General features: G+C 43.8%; 1 protein-coding gene across 1 annotated transcript in view; it reads left to right on the top strand.

The window, feature by feature from the left end:
- The window catches only part of Tecta (tectorin alpha), a 67,047-nt gene extending 48,998 nt beyond the window's left edge, over positions 1-18,049 (top strand). The window contains exons 13-23 of the mRNA XM_063255946.1: positions 275-658; positions 2,585-2,871; positions 4,575-4,855; positions 7,416-7,526; positions 8,724-8,926; positions 9,867-10,030; positions 10,486-10,734; positions 15,153-15,315; positions 16,288-16,375; positions 16,637-16,753; positions 17,273-18,049. Coding sequence (XP_063112016.1) covers positions 275-658; positions 2,585-2,871; positions 4,575-4,855; positions 7,416-7,526; positions 8,724-8,926; positions 9,867-10,030; positions 10,486-10,734; positions 15,153-15,315; positions 16,288-16,375; positions 16,637-16,753; positions 17,273-17,373 — 2,148 coding nt within the window. The 3' untranslated portion in view covers positions 17,374-18,049. The remainder of the gene's footprint in view (positions 1-274; positions 659-2,584; positions 2,872-4,574; positions 4,856-7,415; positions 7,527-8,723; positions 8,927-9,866; positions 10,031-10,485; positions 10,735-15,152; positions 15,316-16,287; positions 16,376-16,636; positions 16,754-17,272) is intronic.
- The last annotated feature ends 279 nt before the right edge of the window (positions 18,050-18,328 follow it).

Raw genomic sequence — 18,328 nt, forward strand, 5'->3', positions numbered from 1 at the left:
TTCCGCTAACAGCTGCGCACGCAGGTTGGCAGTGATTAGCCCTACAACCCAGCCATAAAGATTCCAGAGTTCTTGACTGAAACTTATAAAGTCTGAATTGCATATTATCTGGCCTCTGAGTTGCATGCATCTGAATCGATACGGCCTGCCTTCTGCTCCCTGATGCAACTCCAGCCCCACTAAAGAGAGGCTGCTCAGGGGTCCGCATGCACTGGGCTTGGGGCCCCCGCTGCTGACCACAGGCCGGGCCTTCAGGCGCACGATTCTCTTGCAGCCCAAGCAGCTCTTCTGGAACAGCGACTGCACGCGGCGCTGCCGCTGCTTCCGGCGCAACCTGATCCAGTGCGACCCGCGCCAGTGCAAGTCGGAGGAGGCGTGCGCGCTGCGCCACGGGGTGCGGGGCTGCTTCAGCACGCGCACCTCCTACTGCCTGGCGGCCGGCGGCGGCGTCTTCCGCACCTTCGACGGCGCCTTCCTGCGCTTCCCCGCCAACTGCGCCTTCGTGCTGTCCACCATCTGCCAGAAGCTGCCCGACATCTCCTTCCAGCTCATCATCAACTTCGACAAGTGGTCCTCGCCCAACCTCACCGTCATTTCGCCCGTCTATTTCTACATCAACGAGGAGCAGATTCTCATCAGCGACCGCCACACGGTCAAGGTGACCCGCCGGACCTTCCTTCGAGAGAAGCGTCCCCGGGAAACGCGGGGTGGGCTAGTGGGCTGGGTGTGCTGTGGTTTTCCTGCTAAGCAAGTTCTCGAGTAGTAAATAGGTGATTGCTGGCCGTACACAGATGGCCAGATAGCGAAGAATTGAAACAGGAGCGTCTTCCAAAGGCCTTGCAGGAAGCTTAGGTCTCGGGCTGTAAGAATGGCCTGGGTGGAAATAGAGCTTCCGGTGGTAAAATGGTACCTAAACCAGCTTTTGCTTTGGATTAATTTCCAAAAGCATCTCGTTTGTTTTTAAGAGGCGTTAAAATTACTCTTGACTCTTCCACTTGTGCCTAGACCAGCACTGATCTCTGCTATTCTTCTCCAAACCAAGAACTACCTAGATGAAACCTAGGAGAGCATCCTCCAGTGTCAGAGATGCCCTGGAGAGAAAGTAGGGGACTGAGGCACAAAAGGAGGCCCAAATGGGGATTTTTTTCCTTAGGCTGACTCTTCCTGAGGCTCTCTGTCTGTCTGTCTGCCTCTGTCTCTCTGTCTCTGTCTCTGTCTGTCTCTGCCTCTCTGTCTCTGTCTGTGTCTCTGTCTGTCTCTCTCGCCAATGTGTAAATAAATGTTAAGCTCCTGTCCACCCCTGTAACTAACATATGACTTGATCTCCTCTACCTCTTCCCCGTAAGAAGATAATCAGCTCTGATGAAATTCTGACAGTGGCTCCAGTCCCTCAGCTGTGAACCACGATGATCATAGCGGAGGGACCAGGTCCCATCGCTAAGGGCACAGATAGGGTGATGGGGAGAGAGCTACATTAACTTTTGTTTTTGAAATTGAGTTTCTATATCTGCTTTCCACTGCTAGCTTTACTGGGCTGAGTGCACCTTTATTTGTAGACTCATCAAATAGGTTAGTATCCAGCATTAGGGAAAAGACTGGCTGTATTTTACAAGCTCAAAAGGAAGAATCAAGATTTTAATACTGGTTTTTAACTTCAGTGAAAGCTGTACTGTTTTTGACTTTCCAATTCCTGTTGTAAATTGGCCCACAAGGACACAACTCCATTGGTCCACGGTACAGGAACAAGAACAGGAAAGTGTCCACTTGAGATCATTAAATTGACATTGTTGCTGAATAAAATACCCCAAGCTGGCCGAAATAGTAAAGGCATTTTTTAAAAAAGACATCTACTTTTTTATGAAACAAAAGTTACTATTAACCTGTGTGTTGGGGGAAACAATTTCTTTGTAAGTAGAGAAATGCACATTATACTGTATCCCAAGGGCTAAGAAAAGAAAATGTTGTAAATCAGAAAAATGACCAATGCAGAAAATACTGTGCCTATAGGACCTCACGGTGGAGGGGGGACCTCAAGGTCGAACATTATAAACAAGAAAGTAGTAGATAGGACAGATTCATTTTAACTGCACTGGGCTCTCTCTGGTACAGGATTAGAATGCCATTTTCAGTAACTGGCTTATGCTAGAGAAAGTTTTACACAACTATCCAGCCACTGACTATGAGTTACAATGCTCTAAAATGTTCTTCTCTCTCTTTCTTCTCCCTCCTCTTCTCCATAGTTTGCTTCCTTTGGGGCCACTGCAGAGAATAAAGTTAGTGTAAACCCTTAAGCTGGAGGGCAGTGGCTTGCAAACTATGGCCTATGGCCAAATCCATTGTTACGGATCCTAATCCAATCCTATGGCCATTGGCCAATCCATGCGTGTTTTGTAAATAAAGTTTTATTGGAACACAGCTATGCTCATCTAGTTACGTGTTGTCTGTGGCTTCTGACATGCCAGAGGAGCAGAGCCCTGTAGTTACCATAACAGTCCTAGGGCCTGCAACAGCCCTGGCCCTTTATGGAAAAGTCAGTCAACCTCAGCTCTAAGGAGAATGACTTCCTTCTCCCCTCCTCCAACAGGTGAATGGCACCCAAGTGAATGTTCCATTTATAACTGGCTTGGCAACCAAAATCTATAGCAGCGAGGGGTTTCTGGTAATCGACACCAGTCCTGACATCCAGATACACTACAATGGTTTCAATGTCATTAAAATCAGCATCAGCGAGAGGCTGCAGAACAAAGTGTGCGGCCTCTGTGGCAACTTCAATGGGGACCTGACTGACGACTACGTGACCCTACGGGGAAAGCCGGTGGTGAGCAGCGTGGTGCTTGCTCAGAGCTGGAAAACCAATGGCATGCAGAAGAGGTGAGCAAACGCGCAGTTCAGACCACTGATTGCTCGTCCCTTAACATCCCTCACCTTTCTCTCCTACAGAGCACAGCACTGGAGTTTTGATGTTGCAGATAGGCACATCAGTGATCCCAGAAATTCCTTGAACTGGAAAGGAATGAGCTGCACTTAGGCAGTTTGACTAAATGATCATGTCATCCAGCCCTCGGCTAAACAGCAGAGTGTTCTCCGGATTAGAACTCTGAGGTTTTAACCAGGTGCAAGCCTGGGACCTAGCTGCCCCTTGCTGGAGGCAGAATTAGGGGTTGATTCAGAAGAAGGAAAGCAACCCTTTGCTTTTTAGCACTAGACCTAATTAAGAGACCTTGACTTTTACTAGGAGACTTAATCAGGGTGGTACAGGCAGAGGCTGGTGGGAATGAGCAAAGCCTTTTTTAAAAAGCGTATGTGTCATGAAGGTTATTATCAGACCCACTTCAGGATAGCTGAGATGAATGAGCCAAGCAAGTTATTCCAAAGGTTTTTTAATTAGGATCCCTCTGGGCTGTGGAATTATATTGATTGCTTTCTGCAATTACAGACAGGCTTCTGTTTTCTGGTTTTCTTTGCTTTCAAAATGGTGTGAACCCTTTTTAAGGTTTATATGCAAGGCATCAGGTAAATACATAGCTGTAGAAATGATGTTTCAAGCCCTCTTTGACCTTGCCCCAAGTGTAACCTGAATGTGTATTATATGTTAGATTATCCTGTGACTTACGGGACACAAAGAACCTTGGATAATATCTAGTCCAGTGTGTTCTGCCCGGTAACACTGAAGCCAGGACAATGGCTTGCCTACATGAGGGTACCTGGAGGTGACAACCAGCACTAGACTGCAGGAATCCTAGTTTGATGCTTTCTCTGGGATGATAGCTAGTGACCCATAGATAGAAGAAGACAATTTTGGGGTGAGGGTGCAACTCAGTGGTAGAGACCTTGGCCAACATGCATGAGGCCCCGGGTTTGATCCCCGCACCACCAAAAAGAAAACAGTTCTTTAGAAAAAAATACAATATTGAACATTTAAGCCACTATGGATCTAAATTCATTTCCTTTCCTACCTCCCTCCCTCTATTCTTCCCTTCCCTTCCTTTCTTTTTTCTAACTATAACTAGTTGGGCACCAATTAAGGGAAACCTTACCTTTGGTCTCTGACACCTTAACTAGAACTGGTTTACAAGACTCTTGGATTTCCATTCAAATCATTAATTCTGCCAAGCATTATTACTATTACTATTGCTACAGTGATTGGTTATTCCGTCCATATCTGTCGATATCCATATCAATGATATCAGTATCAAGGTCTATATCAATGACATCAGTCAATGGCTATGATATCAATGTCAATGATATAAATCAATTATATCACAGTATCTATGGTTATTATACCATTATCTACCTTTTGTGTGGCATTTTGGCTATCAGTCTTATTTTACTTCTACTGTATCACAGGTATATAAACAGTAGGAATTTCTGTTTTGCTTTCTTATACGGATAGACAGACACCACTGGTACCTGACACCCTGCAGGACGTGCAGATGATTTTTGTGGGAATTACCACATGATGCTGACTTCAGGCTGGCGCACTGCACAGGCTCGGATGTGGTCCTGCCTACCAGGGAAGGGTCTCAGGCGGTCATTTTGACTTTGCTGATTCTGACCAGCCCTTTCGCCCCCAGCTGCAACGAGCTGCAGTTCTCACAGTATGCAGCCGCGTGTGACAACGTCCACATCCAGACGATGCAGGGTGACGGCTACTGCCTGAAGCTCACCGACATGAAGGGCTTCTTCCAGCCCTGCTACGGCCTCCTCGATCCCCTCCCCTTCTACGAGTCCTGCTACCTGGATGGCTGCTACAACCACAAGAAGTTCCAGCTGTGTGGCTCCCTGGCCGCCTACGGGGAGGCCTGCCGCTCCTTCGGCACCCTCAGCACGGAGTGGATTGAGAAGGAGAATTGCTGTAAGAGAATTATTTTGTTTCTGTGACTCTCGCTGATAGCGTTGCTTCGTTTAGAGATGACTGGTCCTCTCCATCTTTCCCATGTACCTGCCTCCAGGGATGGAGAGAGGGGAGTTGTGAACTGTAGAGAAGGTTCAGTGGGGAGCACTTCCAGGGTCGCTAACCCCCCTGACCAGTGGCGCAATCTGAAAAACAAACAAACAAACAACAATAAGACAAAACAAAAACTTGGGGAGATGAGGGTCTCTTGGCTGCAGGAGCAAGGAGACATAGTATAAGACTTGTGATTAATGCTGGTTCATAAACTCAACTCTCTCTCGTTAGCATGGGTCACAGCCTGTTTCAGAAAGGGAGGTGTGTGCTGGAGGCAAGCTGAACTGAAATCGAGCTGGCTCATCTGCCAGTTGGAAGGAAGCTGCAGCTCCATTTATACAGGGATTCCATAAGCTAGATTGTAAAATAGAGGCCTATAGGTTCTTGTGGTTTTTTGTTTTTTAGTAAGAAAATTATTTCAAGCTGGGAATGGTGATGCATGCCTGTAATCCCAGCACTAGGGAGGCCGCGGCAGTAGGGTCACTACACATTGGAGGCCAACCTGGCTCCATAGTGAGTTCGAGATCCTGTCTCAAAAACCTTTTCATTTCATTGTCTTTGGTATTTCCATTATTCATTTTCTTTCTGTGTTAGTCAAATAGATGGGCATAAATGCATTAAAACACATATAAACTTGCCATATATACACGTGTATCCGTATATATAAATGGCCATTCCCATGAATGTGGGTGATGCTGTAGCCAACAGAATGTGTGTTCCAGATACAAACACCTACCCTATGTGTGTACATAGGTACCAGTGTGCATACAGGCCCAACCCAAGACTGTAAATGCACACTGGTAAGTGTACAGACTAAACCCAATCAAGTATAGTAATGCACTATTTAGAATTTAAACACATTGTACTATAACTAATTAAGATACATATTTAATGACTTCAAAAATTTCTAAGCAGATTGCTAGTATGTTGGAAATCAACAGAAAAGTTTTGTATGGTAACTTAATATTTTACTCTGCTATATTAAAAGAAACACTTCAGATAACTTTAAAATGAAGTGTTTTGAACTTTCAAAATTATCTGAGATATATATATAGATAAACAGATATAATATCTATTATATATAGGTATATAATATATAATATATTTATATATTATATATTATATATATTATATAAGATAGATATAATATCTATTATATATAGATATATAATATATAGTATATTTATATATTATATTATATATTATATAAGATATAATATCTATTATAGATAGATATATATAGATATATATGGTATCTCTATATATATCTATATATCTATCTATAGATAGATATCTATATATCTAGATATAGATATAGATAGATATCTCTCCCTTTGTCTAAGAGCACATCTTGATTGCCAGTTGGCAGATGGGCTACCACAGTTTAAATAAGAAATTCTCTTTTCTTCCTATGGACTAAAACTGCACCTTCGCTCTGAATTCCCTTGGTTGTCCTCATGCTGTGTTAATTAGCTGCACCGTTCACTGACTGGCTGCCGTGTGGTTGGCACCGTGTTATATACTGAAACCCCTGGTGAGTGAAAGGGTCTTAGTGACAGGCAGCCTTTACACATAAATATGTCTATGTGATGCTGATGGCTTCCCAGAAATTAAGACAGGCTGGCACCAGGCCATCCGTGTTCTGCCTCAATTACTTATTTATCACGGGGCTGTGGCAGCTGAATCAGATGAGGTACATGGAGCGGTATTTTGTTTTTCACTTTTTTTTTCTGTATGCAACAATATGTATGTCATGAATGCTTAAAATTGACACCCGTAGCCTTTTCAAATATATTGTACCTGAATATATTGCTATTAATGATTACCAGGAGGTACAGTAGATCTCTCCAGCGTATTCCTAACTGAAATTTTGTATCTTTCTAAAACTGTTTTTAAAAATTCTCTGTGCTAACTTAGCACATGCTGAATGTTTTTTTCTTTAGCACTAACCATGGTGATGAACAAGGCTTCTTCAATCTTGACAGGAAAGAGATTCTTTAATTAAGGAATTTATAAAGCCTAGATTGAAGTAAACATTTTCCTCTTAACAAAAGGCTCTAAGTTAGTTCCTCTCCAGTGGAGGTGCTGAGACTTGAGGGCAGTCTGTTATAGAAGCATTGTCTCTAATAACCTGGGTGTGAGGTATTATGCACACTTGTAAATATATTTTACTTATTGTTCTACCCTTTGAAATGGGCTTTGAAATGGGCTTACGACACTTAGCTAGAGGAGTGGATGTGAAAGCCAAGTGCACTAACTCGCTGGAAGCCCGTGTCTCAGCGGCAGGCCCTTACATGCATCTACTGCTCGCTAGTGCTGTTACTCACCACAAGGCTGCCTTGTCTTGTAACTTGCAGCTGCCATCCAAGCATATCCAGCTGGACTACAGTGGCACGTCCTGCTGGACCCACATGCTGCTTCGTGTGGGTGTGAAAATCACGTTGTGTTTCTGTGTTTTCCTTTTTAGCAGGAGTGGTTGAAGATCCTTGTGTGGGGGCGGACTGTCCCAACCGAACTTGTGAGCTGGAAAACGGAGGGGAGCTGTGTGGCTGCATCGAGCCACCGCCCTATGGAAACAGTGAGTGACAGGTGTCACCACCCATCTTGAAACGCCCGAGGAGGGGAGCCTGGCAGGAGCTGTGTAGAAAGCTCTGGGGAAGAGCTTTCATGTGTCCCACTCCACTGGTTAGAAACCCAAATAGCAAAACGTTCAAGGGCATTGAAGCAGAACAAAGCAGCAGTCTGACCACTTCAAAGCAGGCCGGTGTTCATTTCCTCACAGCTATATCCTTTTCTCCAATTCTCCAATACGCTGTAACCCTCAAATTTGTACAGCGTATAAATGGAATCAACCGATTCCATGAGAGGCCACCATGAACATCAAAGATCCAAGGTGATCTTTTAGGCTCATGAAAAAGTTAGTTTGGACATAAACGGGAACAAATTTTGAGGAGAGGGCCAGGTGTCTGGAGGCTAGAGAAGAGACAGCTTTACCTGGCCTGATGCTTTTTGGTCCTGAAGATGCAACTAAAATGTTTGAAGCGAGCAACTAATAATTAGGATCCTCTCTTGGTTGCGTTCCTGACTGTAGTTTCTGAGTCAGCCCACCGGATGTGGGCCTAAAGATGAGCTGCTTTCCAGCTCTGCATCATTCCCTAACCCAGCACCTCAGAGTGGTGCTAAATTTAACACCATTTGAGAATGAAAGTGTAATTAACTAAAGGCTCCATAGAAGGGACCGTTACATCTCCTCAGTAGCTACAAATATTTCTCTGTTTCTCTAGTGCTTCTTATTGAGAGTTTATATACTCAGAGAAAATGGCAATGGGTCCATCACTGGATCAAAAAGCCAATAGCTGGTGCCTGGCTGGGACTCACGAGGTTTTCAGAGCTAGATTCAGCCAGGGCTTTGGGTGTGGCCAGGCTAGTGCTGCCCTACCTGGGGGTGTGCGCCCAGGTCACAGTGTACCAGCTTCTGTAGCTCACTTACAGGAAAGTAGCTGCCCCCCAGTGTGTAGGGGAGGAAGGCCTGGGTTACAAGGAAAAGACAAAATGCACTTTATTAGCATTTTGTCTTTTTAATGAGACTCTACATGTTGCTGCTTTGAATGAAGTAATATACTCATTTGGTGTGATCAAAGCTTTATTAGCAGTGCTTGCAGTCTCTGAGTGTAGATCCTTTGCTTCTTTTAAAATGAATGGCAGTGGGATGCTTTCCCCTACCCCTGTGGCAAGGCTGACTCCTACCGACTGGCTTTATGATAACTGTTTTCAGACTCACATGACATCATTGACGCAGAGGTGACCTGTAAGGCGTCCCAGATGGAAGTGTCCATATCAAAATGCAAACTCTTCCAGCTCGGCTTTGAGAGAGAGGGTGTGCGGATCAATGACAGGCAGTGTTCCCACATTGAGGGAGAAGATTTTATCTCCTTTCAGATCAACAACACCAAAGGGAATTGTGGGAACATTGTGCAGGTGAGAAAATGGGTCAGAAAAGAGCATTGGCAGAGGAAGTGACAGCTCCTGGTGTTCCCACATTGATTGTCCCTGAATCAGGGTGGTCTAGTTAGAAATACGCTCTTTGGAGATCAGCAAAAGGGATGTAAAAAATAAAAAGCAGCTGGGGCAGCCATCATTTGGTGCTAAGTGGTTGCTTGAACTGAAAGACAACAATAAATTATGTGTTTCTTTCCTTGCTCTGTGATGCCTGCTGTCCTCATTTGTTCTGTGTGTCTCCAGATTGTTGCCCCTCTTACGCTTCTATTGTCCTTTTGGGTAAATATAGCCGGGGTTAGCTGTTTGGGAGAGTAAGGATTTCAAAAACATCATTTGACAGCCTAGCAAAGTACCGCACGGTCCCAACTTCTCGGCTAATGTGTCCATTAGCGAAACGTCTTTCTTCTCTTCCGGAGCTTCCTGTGATGTGTCCTTCCTTTGTTGTGTTTCTGAACACTTTTATCAGAGGGTGAAAGGGATATGGAGCTGAAACTCTGACGCTCATTTTGCTACTTATAGGTTTGTCTGGTAAAAGATTTAGTGGAGGAGAGGTTTTTGAATTAAGGACTGCAGAAAGACTTTCCAGTTCAATTTATATTACCTCACTATGACAATATTTCACTCTTTCCCCGGCTCAGGTGCCCATAGATAACTGAGGGCTGGTGGTAGTTAGGATTCAGCGGGACACGGAATCTACTTTCTGTGGGCACTCAAGGTTATCAGACTGAAGGGTATCATTGGCATCTGTTAGGGTATTTTTTGCCCTACATGTTGAGGCCAACGTCACTCTGATTTACACTGGCCTCTGGGTTATATATGGAATGAAGCCATTTCTCCACTTTCAGGGATATGCATTTGAAATGCAAGCCACATGCTCACTCTCAGATTTAATGATTTCTGACCTCTCCTTGGTCTGCAGTCCAATGCCACTCACATCATGTATAAAAACACGATCTGGATTGAAAGCGCCAACAACACAGGCAACATTATCACCAGGGACCGCACGATCAATGTGGAGTTTTCTTGTGCTTATGAGCTGGATATCAAGATCTCCTTGGATTCTGTCGTGAAGCCTATGCTAAGGTAAATGACTACATGGGCCATGCTTACTGCTCTGTCTTTCCTTGACAGGTAAGGTTAGCATGATCAAAACTGATCACATTTGTCTTTGAAACACTAGAGAAAATATAATTCCTATTTCCTGAACCTAAATGCTCTAGACCAGCATTGATCAGTGGGTTTTCTTTGATGCTGGAAATGTTCCATATTTGATTGAGCCAATACAGTAGCTACATATGGCCTCTGAACACTTGCAGCATGGCTCAGGGGGTTTAGGAATTGAATTTTTAATTGTGCTTATTTTAATTTATTTAAATGTAAACCCTTTGCACCTAGTTCATATCCTGCTGGACATCCTAGTCTTAGACTTCACTACTCTGTGCTTTGCCTTTCTTCTGTTTTCTTGACTTGAAAAATGGTAGGTAATTGAATAAATAATTTTTCCCCGATTCTCTCTCTCCTGACCATTTCTCTTTTAGTGTCATTAACCTGACAGTTCCAACTCAAGAAGGCAGCTTCACTACCAAGATGGCACTCTACAAAAATGCCTCCTACAAGCATCCTTACCGCCAGGGTGAAGTGGTTTTGACTACTCGAGATGTGCTGTATGTAGGGGTCTTTGTAGTTGGGGCCGACTCTACTCATTTGATTCTCACACTCAACAAATGCTATGCCACCCCCTCCCGGGACAGCAATGACAAACTCCGGTACTTCATCATTGAAGGAGGGTGAGTGACCTTTTGACTGATGAGAGTCTTCGAGGTTTCGAGGTTTGGTGTAATACTGTCTGCATTACTTTTTAGGGAAGGGAATAGGAGCCAGCATTTCTTGGCACCAATAGAAACAGCATTTTGTACTAGGAAGTTCATCTAATCTTTACAACTCATGCAGCAGGTTTTGGAAACCTCATTTACACTTGTAGGTGAAGTCAAGTAGCTTGCTTTATAGCCGTACAAGTCAGTGGCAGATCCTTAAGTCATGTGGCACTTACAGATGCTTTATTCTCATTGTGATCACACAGCAGGGAATTCTGTCCTGTTACTTTAACTTTCAGCTTGAAAGGAGTGTGGATTTCTAGCAATGGACGAATGCAATGAAAGTAGGTAATGGCTAAAGAATAAGGCATCTCAAAACCAAACAGAAACCAGAATACATTTATCCCCCTCTTTTCTGAGGGAAGCACATCCCAAGATCTTTAGTAAACACCTACATAGTATTGAACCCTCTGTCTCCTGTCCCTTTTCTGAAATATCGGATCAGTAATAAAGTTTAATTCGTGAATTAGGCACAGTAAGAGTTTGACACCTGTAACTAATAATAAAATAGAACTATTATAACATTATGCTGCAATACGAGCTACTCTGTCTCTCGTTTCAAAATCTTGCTGACCTGATAACATGGCAGAGGCACGGGGTGCAGGCGACACGTGTGGTGGCAGAATACCATATAAGGGTCGCTTGAACACAAGCATTGGGATACCACAGCAGTAGACGGCTCCTGAGTGACTAGGGGCAGGTAGCATCGATAACGGGTACACTAGGCAAAGGATGATTCATGTCCTAGAAGGATAAAGCAGGACAGCCTAAGATATCCTCATGCTACTTAGAGTGGCACGCAATTCCAAATTTGTGAGTTATTTCTGGAATTTTCCATTTGATATTTTTGTACAGCTGATAGAAACTATAGAAAGTGAGACTGTGGGTAAGACATACTGTGTGTCTTGGTTACTAGGACCAAGTGCCTGACTCCTACATTGAAGGAAAGAGAAGTTTACTCTGGCACATGTGTCTGTCAAGTCAGAACAGCACAGCAGAGGCAGAGGGGCACTGAAGAGGGAGAGCTGCTCATGGCACGGTGGACAGAAAGCAAAGGGAGAGCCAGGAACGGAGAGATTGCCTTCTGGGTCTCACCACAGTGACCTGCCTCTTCTGACCACACCCAACTCCTAACAGGTCATCGATAAGCCTGCATAACCCAGTTACCTTCCAAAAGTACAACCTGTGATTCTACGAGGCTTTAGGAGGACATCTAGATATAAATTATAGCAACATAAAGGCCTATAAGCTCAATAGTTTTCTTTTTATTCTCCACTGTATGTGCCTATGACTGCATTTATTTCTTGTAACATATTGGTTACACTACAACATTTATTGAAGAAATGAATGAATAAAATGAATAAATAAATGAGGGAAAAAAGAGTATAGACCAAACAACCAAAAATAATTATCTTAATTTTTAAAAAAACACTTAATGATTATGTCAGGCAATTTGTGCATATAATAATGTTTTGCAATAATTCATTCTCAGCAGCTTTATTATGTACATAATTTAAATGCAGTGAAATTTACTTGCGTTAAGTGTAAGTTTCAGTGATTTAAGTAAATCTGAAGAGGAATACAGTATCACCATGATCTAATTTTAGAACAGTTCCATCACCCAATAAAATAGTTCTTAAAGCAAGTGGTTATATTAATCAGAATTCTATTATAATTGGTAGCAACCAATTTAAATTAGTTTATGCAAAAGAGCAAGGTACTTAATGATTATAAAACCAAATCACATGAGTAAAAGTAGCTGTCAAGATACTCTTCTTGCTCTGTCTTTTGTCTTTATCTCTCTTTGACCTTGTTAGTCACCAGCAATGATGCCCTTACATACTTACATCATTGTCAGCACAGAAGAGAGAGCATTTTTAATTCCTGCTCAGATAATTCCAAAGAAGGAGTATAACTCACTTGTCTTGGATCAATTGTCTGTCCTTCTTTTGATGAATGGACCATTGGAATTGCCTGGGCTGGGTCAGCACTCAGCCCTATGGTGGGTGGGAGGTGCTAATGTGTACTATATTAGCTTTGTGTTTGGGGGAAAGAGGAATGGTGCTTCAAAAGAATAGGGGTTTGCTTCTGGACAAATAATAGACATATGGTGTTTTGCAGATGGAACAAGCTCGGAGCAGTTAAGCATAGTGTTTGTCTGCAGCCACCCAACTAGCAAGGGACAGAGAAGGAATCTTCCTGGGTGCCAGGACACACAGTTTCCTAATGGACCAGGCATGGTGCATGACACAGGTTGCTATTGTGTTGTAGGATCTTTTTCAAAGTCTCTGCTCAGGCATTTGCCTCTTTGATTTGGTGTTCAGCCTTGTCAGAAATGAAGGGAGGGATTTGGTGACTTCCTGGTCTTTTCCAGTCCTCGAGGCTGTTAATGTCACGCTTCTGTTTTGTTCATGTTTCTTGCCTCCCCTTCCATTCCCAAAGTAAAAGAGTTAAGACCCGAGCCCCTCTACAAATGCAAACCTAGATTATAGAGCTGTGTTTCCTTTGAAGGACAATGTGGTATTTAGCATTTTTAAAACAATATTTAATGCACTTGACCCAAAGAGGGAGAGAGCCAGCGAACATGTTCATAAATCTCCGCGTACCCCAGGGCCTGTTTGAATAAAGGCCTTCAGATTAAACTGTTGTTAGGTGGGAAATGACTTTGTCATTTGGGAAGATTTGAATCCATCAGTTCTTCTAACCTTCCTTGGAGAGGTGTGGTTATTTGTTTTTCTCTGTTGAACTTACAGGAAAACTGATGCTCTTTGTCAATGAATGAGCAACAAAATGAATTACTTCGAGTTTTGGGAGGCCAGCTGTGTCAGGAGCTTAGAAGCAGGGAAAACACTGGCCACATCTGGCTTCTCTTCGTTCTTCTCTTCAGGACAGGGAGAGGACAAGTGATCCTGGTCAGGGGACTGAAAGTTCTCATGCTTAGCTCATTTGCCTTCTCTAAGAGAAGCACTCAGACTTGACCCCTAGGCCCCTTCCCTCTGCTCCATGTCTCTCTGTTGCCTAAACTTCAAGCCCTCTCCCTGGAGGAGAGGCGATGGTCTGACTTAGAAGAAAGGTCTGTGTAAACACTGGAGGCTGTTAGCGTTTCAGAACCTGTGAGCTGATTTAGATCATCCACACGAAGTAAGATAAGAAGCAGGGCAAGTTGTTTTTCTTTCAAAGCATTTAAGAGACTCTGGTCTTGAACATCATCTTGTAATTTGCCTAGAAGACTAATTACGAAACTTAATAGGTGTGAGGGTGCCAAAGGGATAACTTTAATTTTTAATTTTAATTATTGCTAAGCTATTTAATCCTGTGAGTTTGGAGGAAAGAAACATTAGAAAGAAAAGAATCACCTCCTTTAGCATTATCATTTAAAGAGCCTCTTGTCTCTTATAGGCCCACCTTGGTCATGATAGGACAATTTATTCATTCATTCGTGCAACAAAGATGTTAATGTGCCTATTCCGACCATGCAGTGTGCTGGAACCACAGTAGAGATGGTGGCTTGATTCTTGTACTTCAGGAACTCAAGTGGGTGCAGTTGGCAGATTAGGAAAGGCACCCATTCCTGCTTGCTCAGTCAGGGCGTACCTGGAGATGGGGTTAGACCACACCGAGGGAAAAGTGGGAATTTTCATGGGAAGAGAACAAAAATACCTTCCGGTGGGGAAAGCATTCCATGAAGGTGATGGGGCACAAGAGACCAGGATGCGTTTGAGGAGCTTTTAAGTAACTGAAACAAAATCTCTGTGCCTGAGCATGTGACTGGACATTGACACAATACCACACGAGGGAAGGGAACTGTGAGAAGAGGTGAGCACCTCAGCCAAGATGATTCCCCGGTGCATCCTCCACGGCACTGCTTTTCTCTCTAGCTCCCACCTCTTTCAATGCGTGGGAAGAGTTCCCATTCAAGTTGGAATAGAAAGCCCCTGCCAACACTGATAATGAACCGAAGAAGGTACAGGGCAGTAAGAAACAATCTCGTGTTTGTTAAATTGTTACCAGTAAAACACAGCATTATGAGGGGGCGGACTGAGGACCTGAAGCGTAAGGAAATCGAGTACAGTCCCTGTCGTCATTTAGTTATTAGTTGTAGTGAAGACACTAACTGAAGGTGACATTAGACCTTTCAAAGAGGACAGTGAGGGAGCGATAATAAATGACAAACTTATGCCATCCAGAGGTCACTTTCAAATGCAAAGTCATTTTTACCACTTGTGATGGTTTTATGTGAGATTCAAAATTTTGAAATGAAGATGGTGATTAATGTATGAACCACAACAACAAAAAAGTGAAGCAAAGATTCTATTATTTGTCCTGAACAGGTGCCAGAACATTAAAGATAACACCATCGGCATCGAGGAGAATGGAGTCTCCCTCACCTGCCGATTCCACGTTACTGTCTTTAAATTCATTGGCGATTATGATGAAGTTCATCTTCACTGTGCAGTGTCCCTTTGTGATTCAGAAAAGTACTCCTGCAAAATTGTAAGTGAGAGCATGAAAACGGGCGGAATGTTTTCTCATGGTCCTGATTTTCCCAACATGGCAATCAGGCATGTTGGGTGGTTAAATGAAATCACCTGTGCACATTTAGGAGTGGGCAGTCGTCTTTGGGAAGGAGAACACAATGGAACAGTGCCCACCGACACCTCTGCCTCTGAAGTGTCTGCTGGTCTTGGCTTAACACTGGGCTAGGGCCCCTTGGTACTTTGCACATTTTGGCATGAATATCTGCAGCATCCTGGCCTCTACCCACCAGATGCCAGTAGCATCTGCCCTCTAGTTGCAACAGCCTAAAAATTTTGCAAGTTGCCAAATATTCTCTGGGGGAAAGAAGTGGCCTGGATGAGTGCCACTTGACCAGAATCTCAGGGAACTGGTCTGATGACCATTGGGCTGAGCTGTACTCTACTATGGGACCAAACTCCTGGGCTCAGAACACAGTTTACTCAGTGTCTTACAGTTCTTCTGATCTATAACAGAGCCTGTGGCTCTAAAGGGGTTGGCTCTAGAGGGGAAGCATCTCTTCTGTGCCTGTTTTACGCCCCCGCCATGTATGGCTATGTCATTAAGGTTTGATTGCACTGGTACCTGGCCTCTAACCTTTAAAGTTCCAGGTTTTGATTATCCCATGTTTGTTGAACCAATGTGAATTATGGCTGGAGCTACAGATGGTGCAGCATACATTAGTGTCCGATGAGCTACAGCGCTCCTCATTTCTAAGCACAGCGCTTCTTTGAATCTAATTCCAGTGTGGAGAATATATTTAATTCTGCTCGACATAAAGCTTAGAGTCCCAGTGGGCTCAGTGATCAAGAATGCATTGGTTCTAATTAATCTGAGCAGCACTAGTGCTGCAGGCCGGAGCCACTACCTCTTTTGGAGGTGGAAATGTGGTGAGGAATAACTGATTAGTTTAATTGTGTGAAATTTTCCCTCTGGTGTTCTGTCTTTCAGGATTGCCCGCAAAATTCCAGGATTGCAACAGATTATACAAAAGAACCTAAAGAACAGATCATTTCAGTGGGACCTATTAGGAGAAAAAGTATGTATACTCCCTAAAACACACCATCAATTATTGAAACAATGGGATTTGGAGGTTCAAATGTGTCTAGTGGATGTGCAGGTGGCATTGGGGACAGCAGTGTAAGAAGCTGACTGCCCAGTGCGTCCTGCAAATCTTTTTATTGGCTTTTAAAAACGAATGGGCTTTGCTTTGTCCCCTCCTCTCTTTTAAAGCCTTCCCTGCGGTATGAATTGAAGAGTGGAACTGTCTATAATTAAATCGCCCCCTGCTCATTTTCAGGGCTGGACTGGTGTGAAGACAATGGGGGTTGTGAGCAGATTTGCACGAGCCGGGTGGACGGGCCTCTGTGCAGCTGTGTGACGGGGACCCTGCAAGAGGACGGCCGAAGTTGCAGAGGTAATGGCTCCTCCAGATTAGTGCAGGCAGCCAGGGACAGGGCGTTCCTCACCCTGGTGACAAGCTCATATTTGGGGCCCACTCAGCAATTTACTTACGAAGATTCTAGACATGAAGAAGGAGAGACACAGGGAGGGCCTGTGGAATTCTAGCTCATTTGGGGAAAAAAAAAATTGAATCCTTGCTTTGTCACCCAAAAGATATTTTTTAAAGAGTACTTACCATTTCAGGACATATACTGGTCATCAGTCTAGCCCCCCCATGTCCACTAGGATGGGTCAAGAATTGGGGTGTTTGCATCAGCAAATAAGATAGCTTACACATGTTTCCCTGGTACCCTGTGAGGTTAGCAGGACTCCCTTCAAGGTTGAATTAATTCTAATTCTTTGCTGTCTTAGGGTCATTTGGGTAGAGTTCTCAGCCATTAAATGCCCTTTATTTATTTGAGTGCCATAGAGATGTCAGATCCATGTCAAACTGACATTGTCCCTTGTGGACTATGTTCCTCTGTGTCCACAGCCTCCAATTCTTCAAGCGAACTTCAAGTATGGACGCTGCTCCTCATCGTGACCCAGATTTCACTGTGGCATTTTGTCTATAAATCAGGCATGACCTCATAATTTACTCAAGGTTGCTATATAAAGTACTGTAATTTACTTAACTTCAACTCGCTGTAGGATAAAGAGTGTGTGTCCCCAAATCAGAGTCTATTTGAAAATGTCCAGCATCTCAAAGTCACGCCTCCTTCCTCCAGCAGTCTGAGGTCTGGAGGTGAGTGACATTCCAGGTTCCTTCCAAAGTATGCACAGGGGCTTCCAAAAGCCAGTTGCGGCAGGCATTTGTATACCTAAAATTCTCACACAGTTGCCGCAAGGAACTTTGGTTCACACAAAAAGTCAGTAAAGGAAAAATTTTGCCGATAGAAGTTTAACCTAATACTGACCAGAGAAGTCTATCAAGCCACTGCTGTTTCTGCATCCCAGCTTTTACTGAGAGAAGGCCTGCTGCAGTGATTTTGAAGTAAAGCCTGGAAGGTTTGGCTCCCTCTAAGGAACCTTGCTGACTTTGGGAGGTGTCTGATCTCTGATATGTATGTGTTGCTGTCTTCTGTCATGAGAAGTTCCTTCCCACCCCGTGGCCCTCCCCCTTGCCGTGTTGGGTTTGGCCATCTGGGGGGAAGCTCACTCCACTCCCAACCCCGTTTCATTCCTCAAACTCAGTTCTTTCTCTTTTTATGAATCAACCAAATTTTAAACGTGTTTTCTCCTTCAATAAACTTGTGTTTGAGTATTCTCATTGTTTGGTGGCTGAAATCATTCTTAGTGATGTTAAGCTTTGATAATAAACATCAAACTATGATTAAAAACAGGAAAGAATAGGCAGCAGCCACTGGCTAGGTAGGTGCCGTGGGCCAGAGCTTTCATGTGCTTTGTTGCGTTCCTGTTGTGAGTGCTTACAGAGCATTAGGGGAGCGGCAGGGTGCTTTGCAGAAAAGTAGGCAGCACATAAACACATCCTGTAATTAGCTACAAAGTAGAGGGCCTGCTAAATACACCCGTGGAGTCCCTCACTTTT

The sequence above is a fragment of the Cavia porcellus genome, unplaced genomic scaffold, assembly GCF_034190915.1.
Source record: "Cavia porcellus strain 051 isolate PalLab524CR breed Dunkin Hartley unplaced genomic scaffold, mCavPor4.1 scaffold_9, whole genome shotgun sequence".
Classification (NCBI taxonomy): Eukaryota; Metazoa; Chordata; class Mammalia; order Rodentia; family Caviidae; genus Cavia; species Cavia porcellus.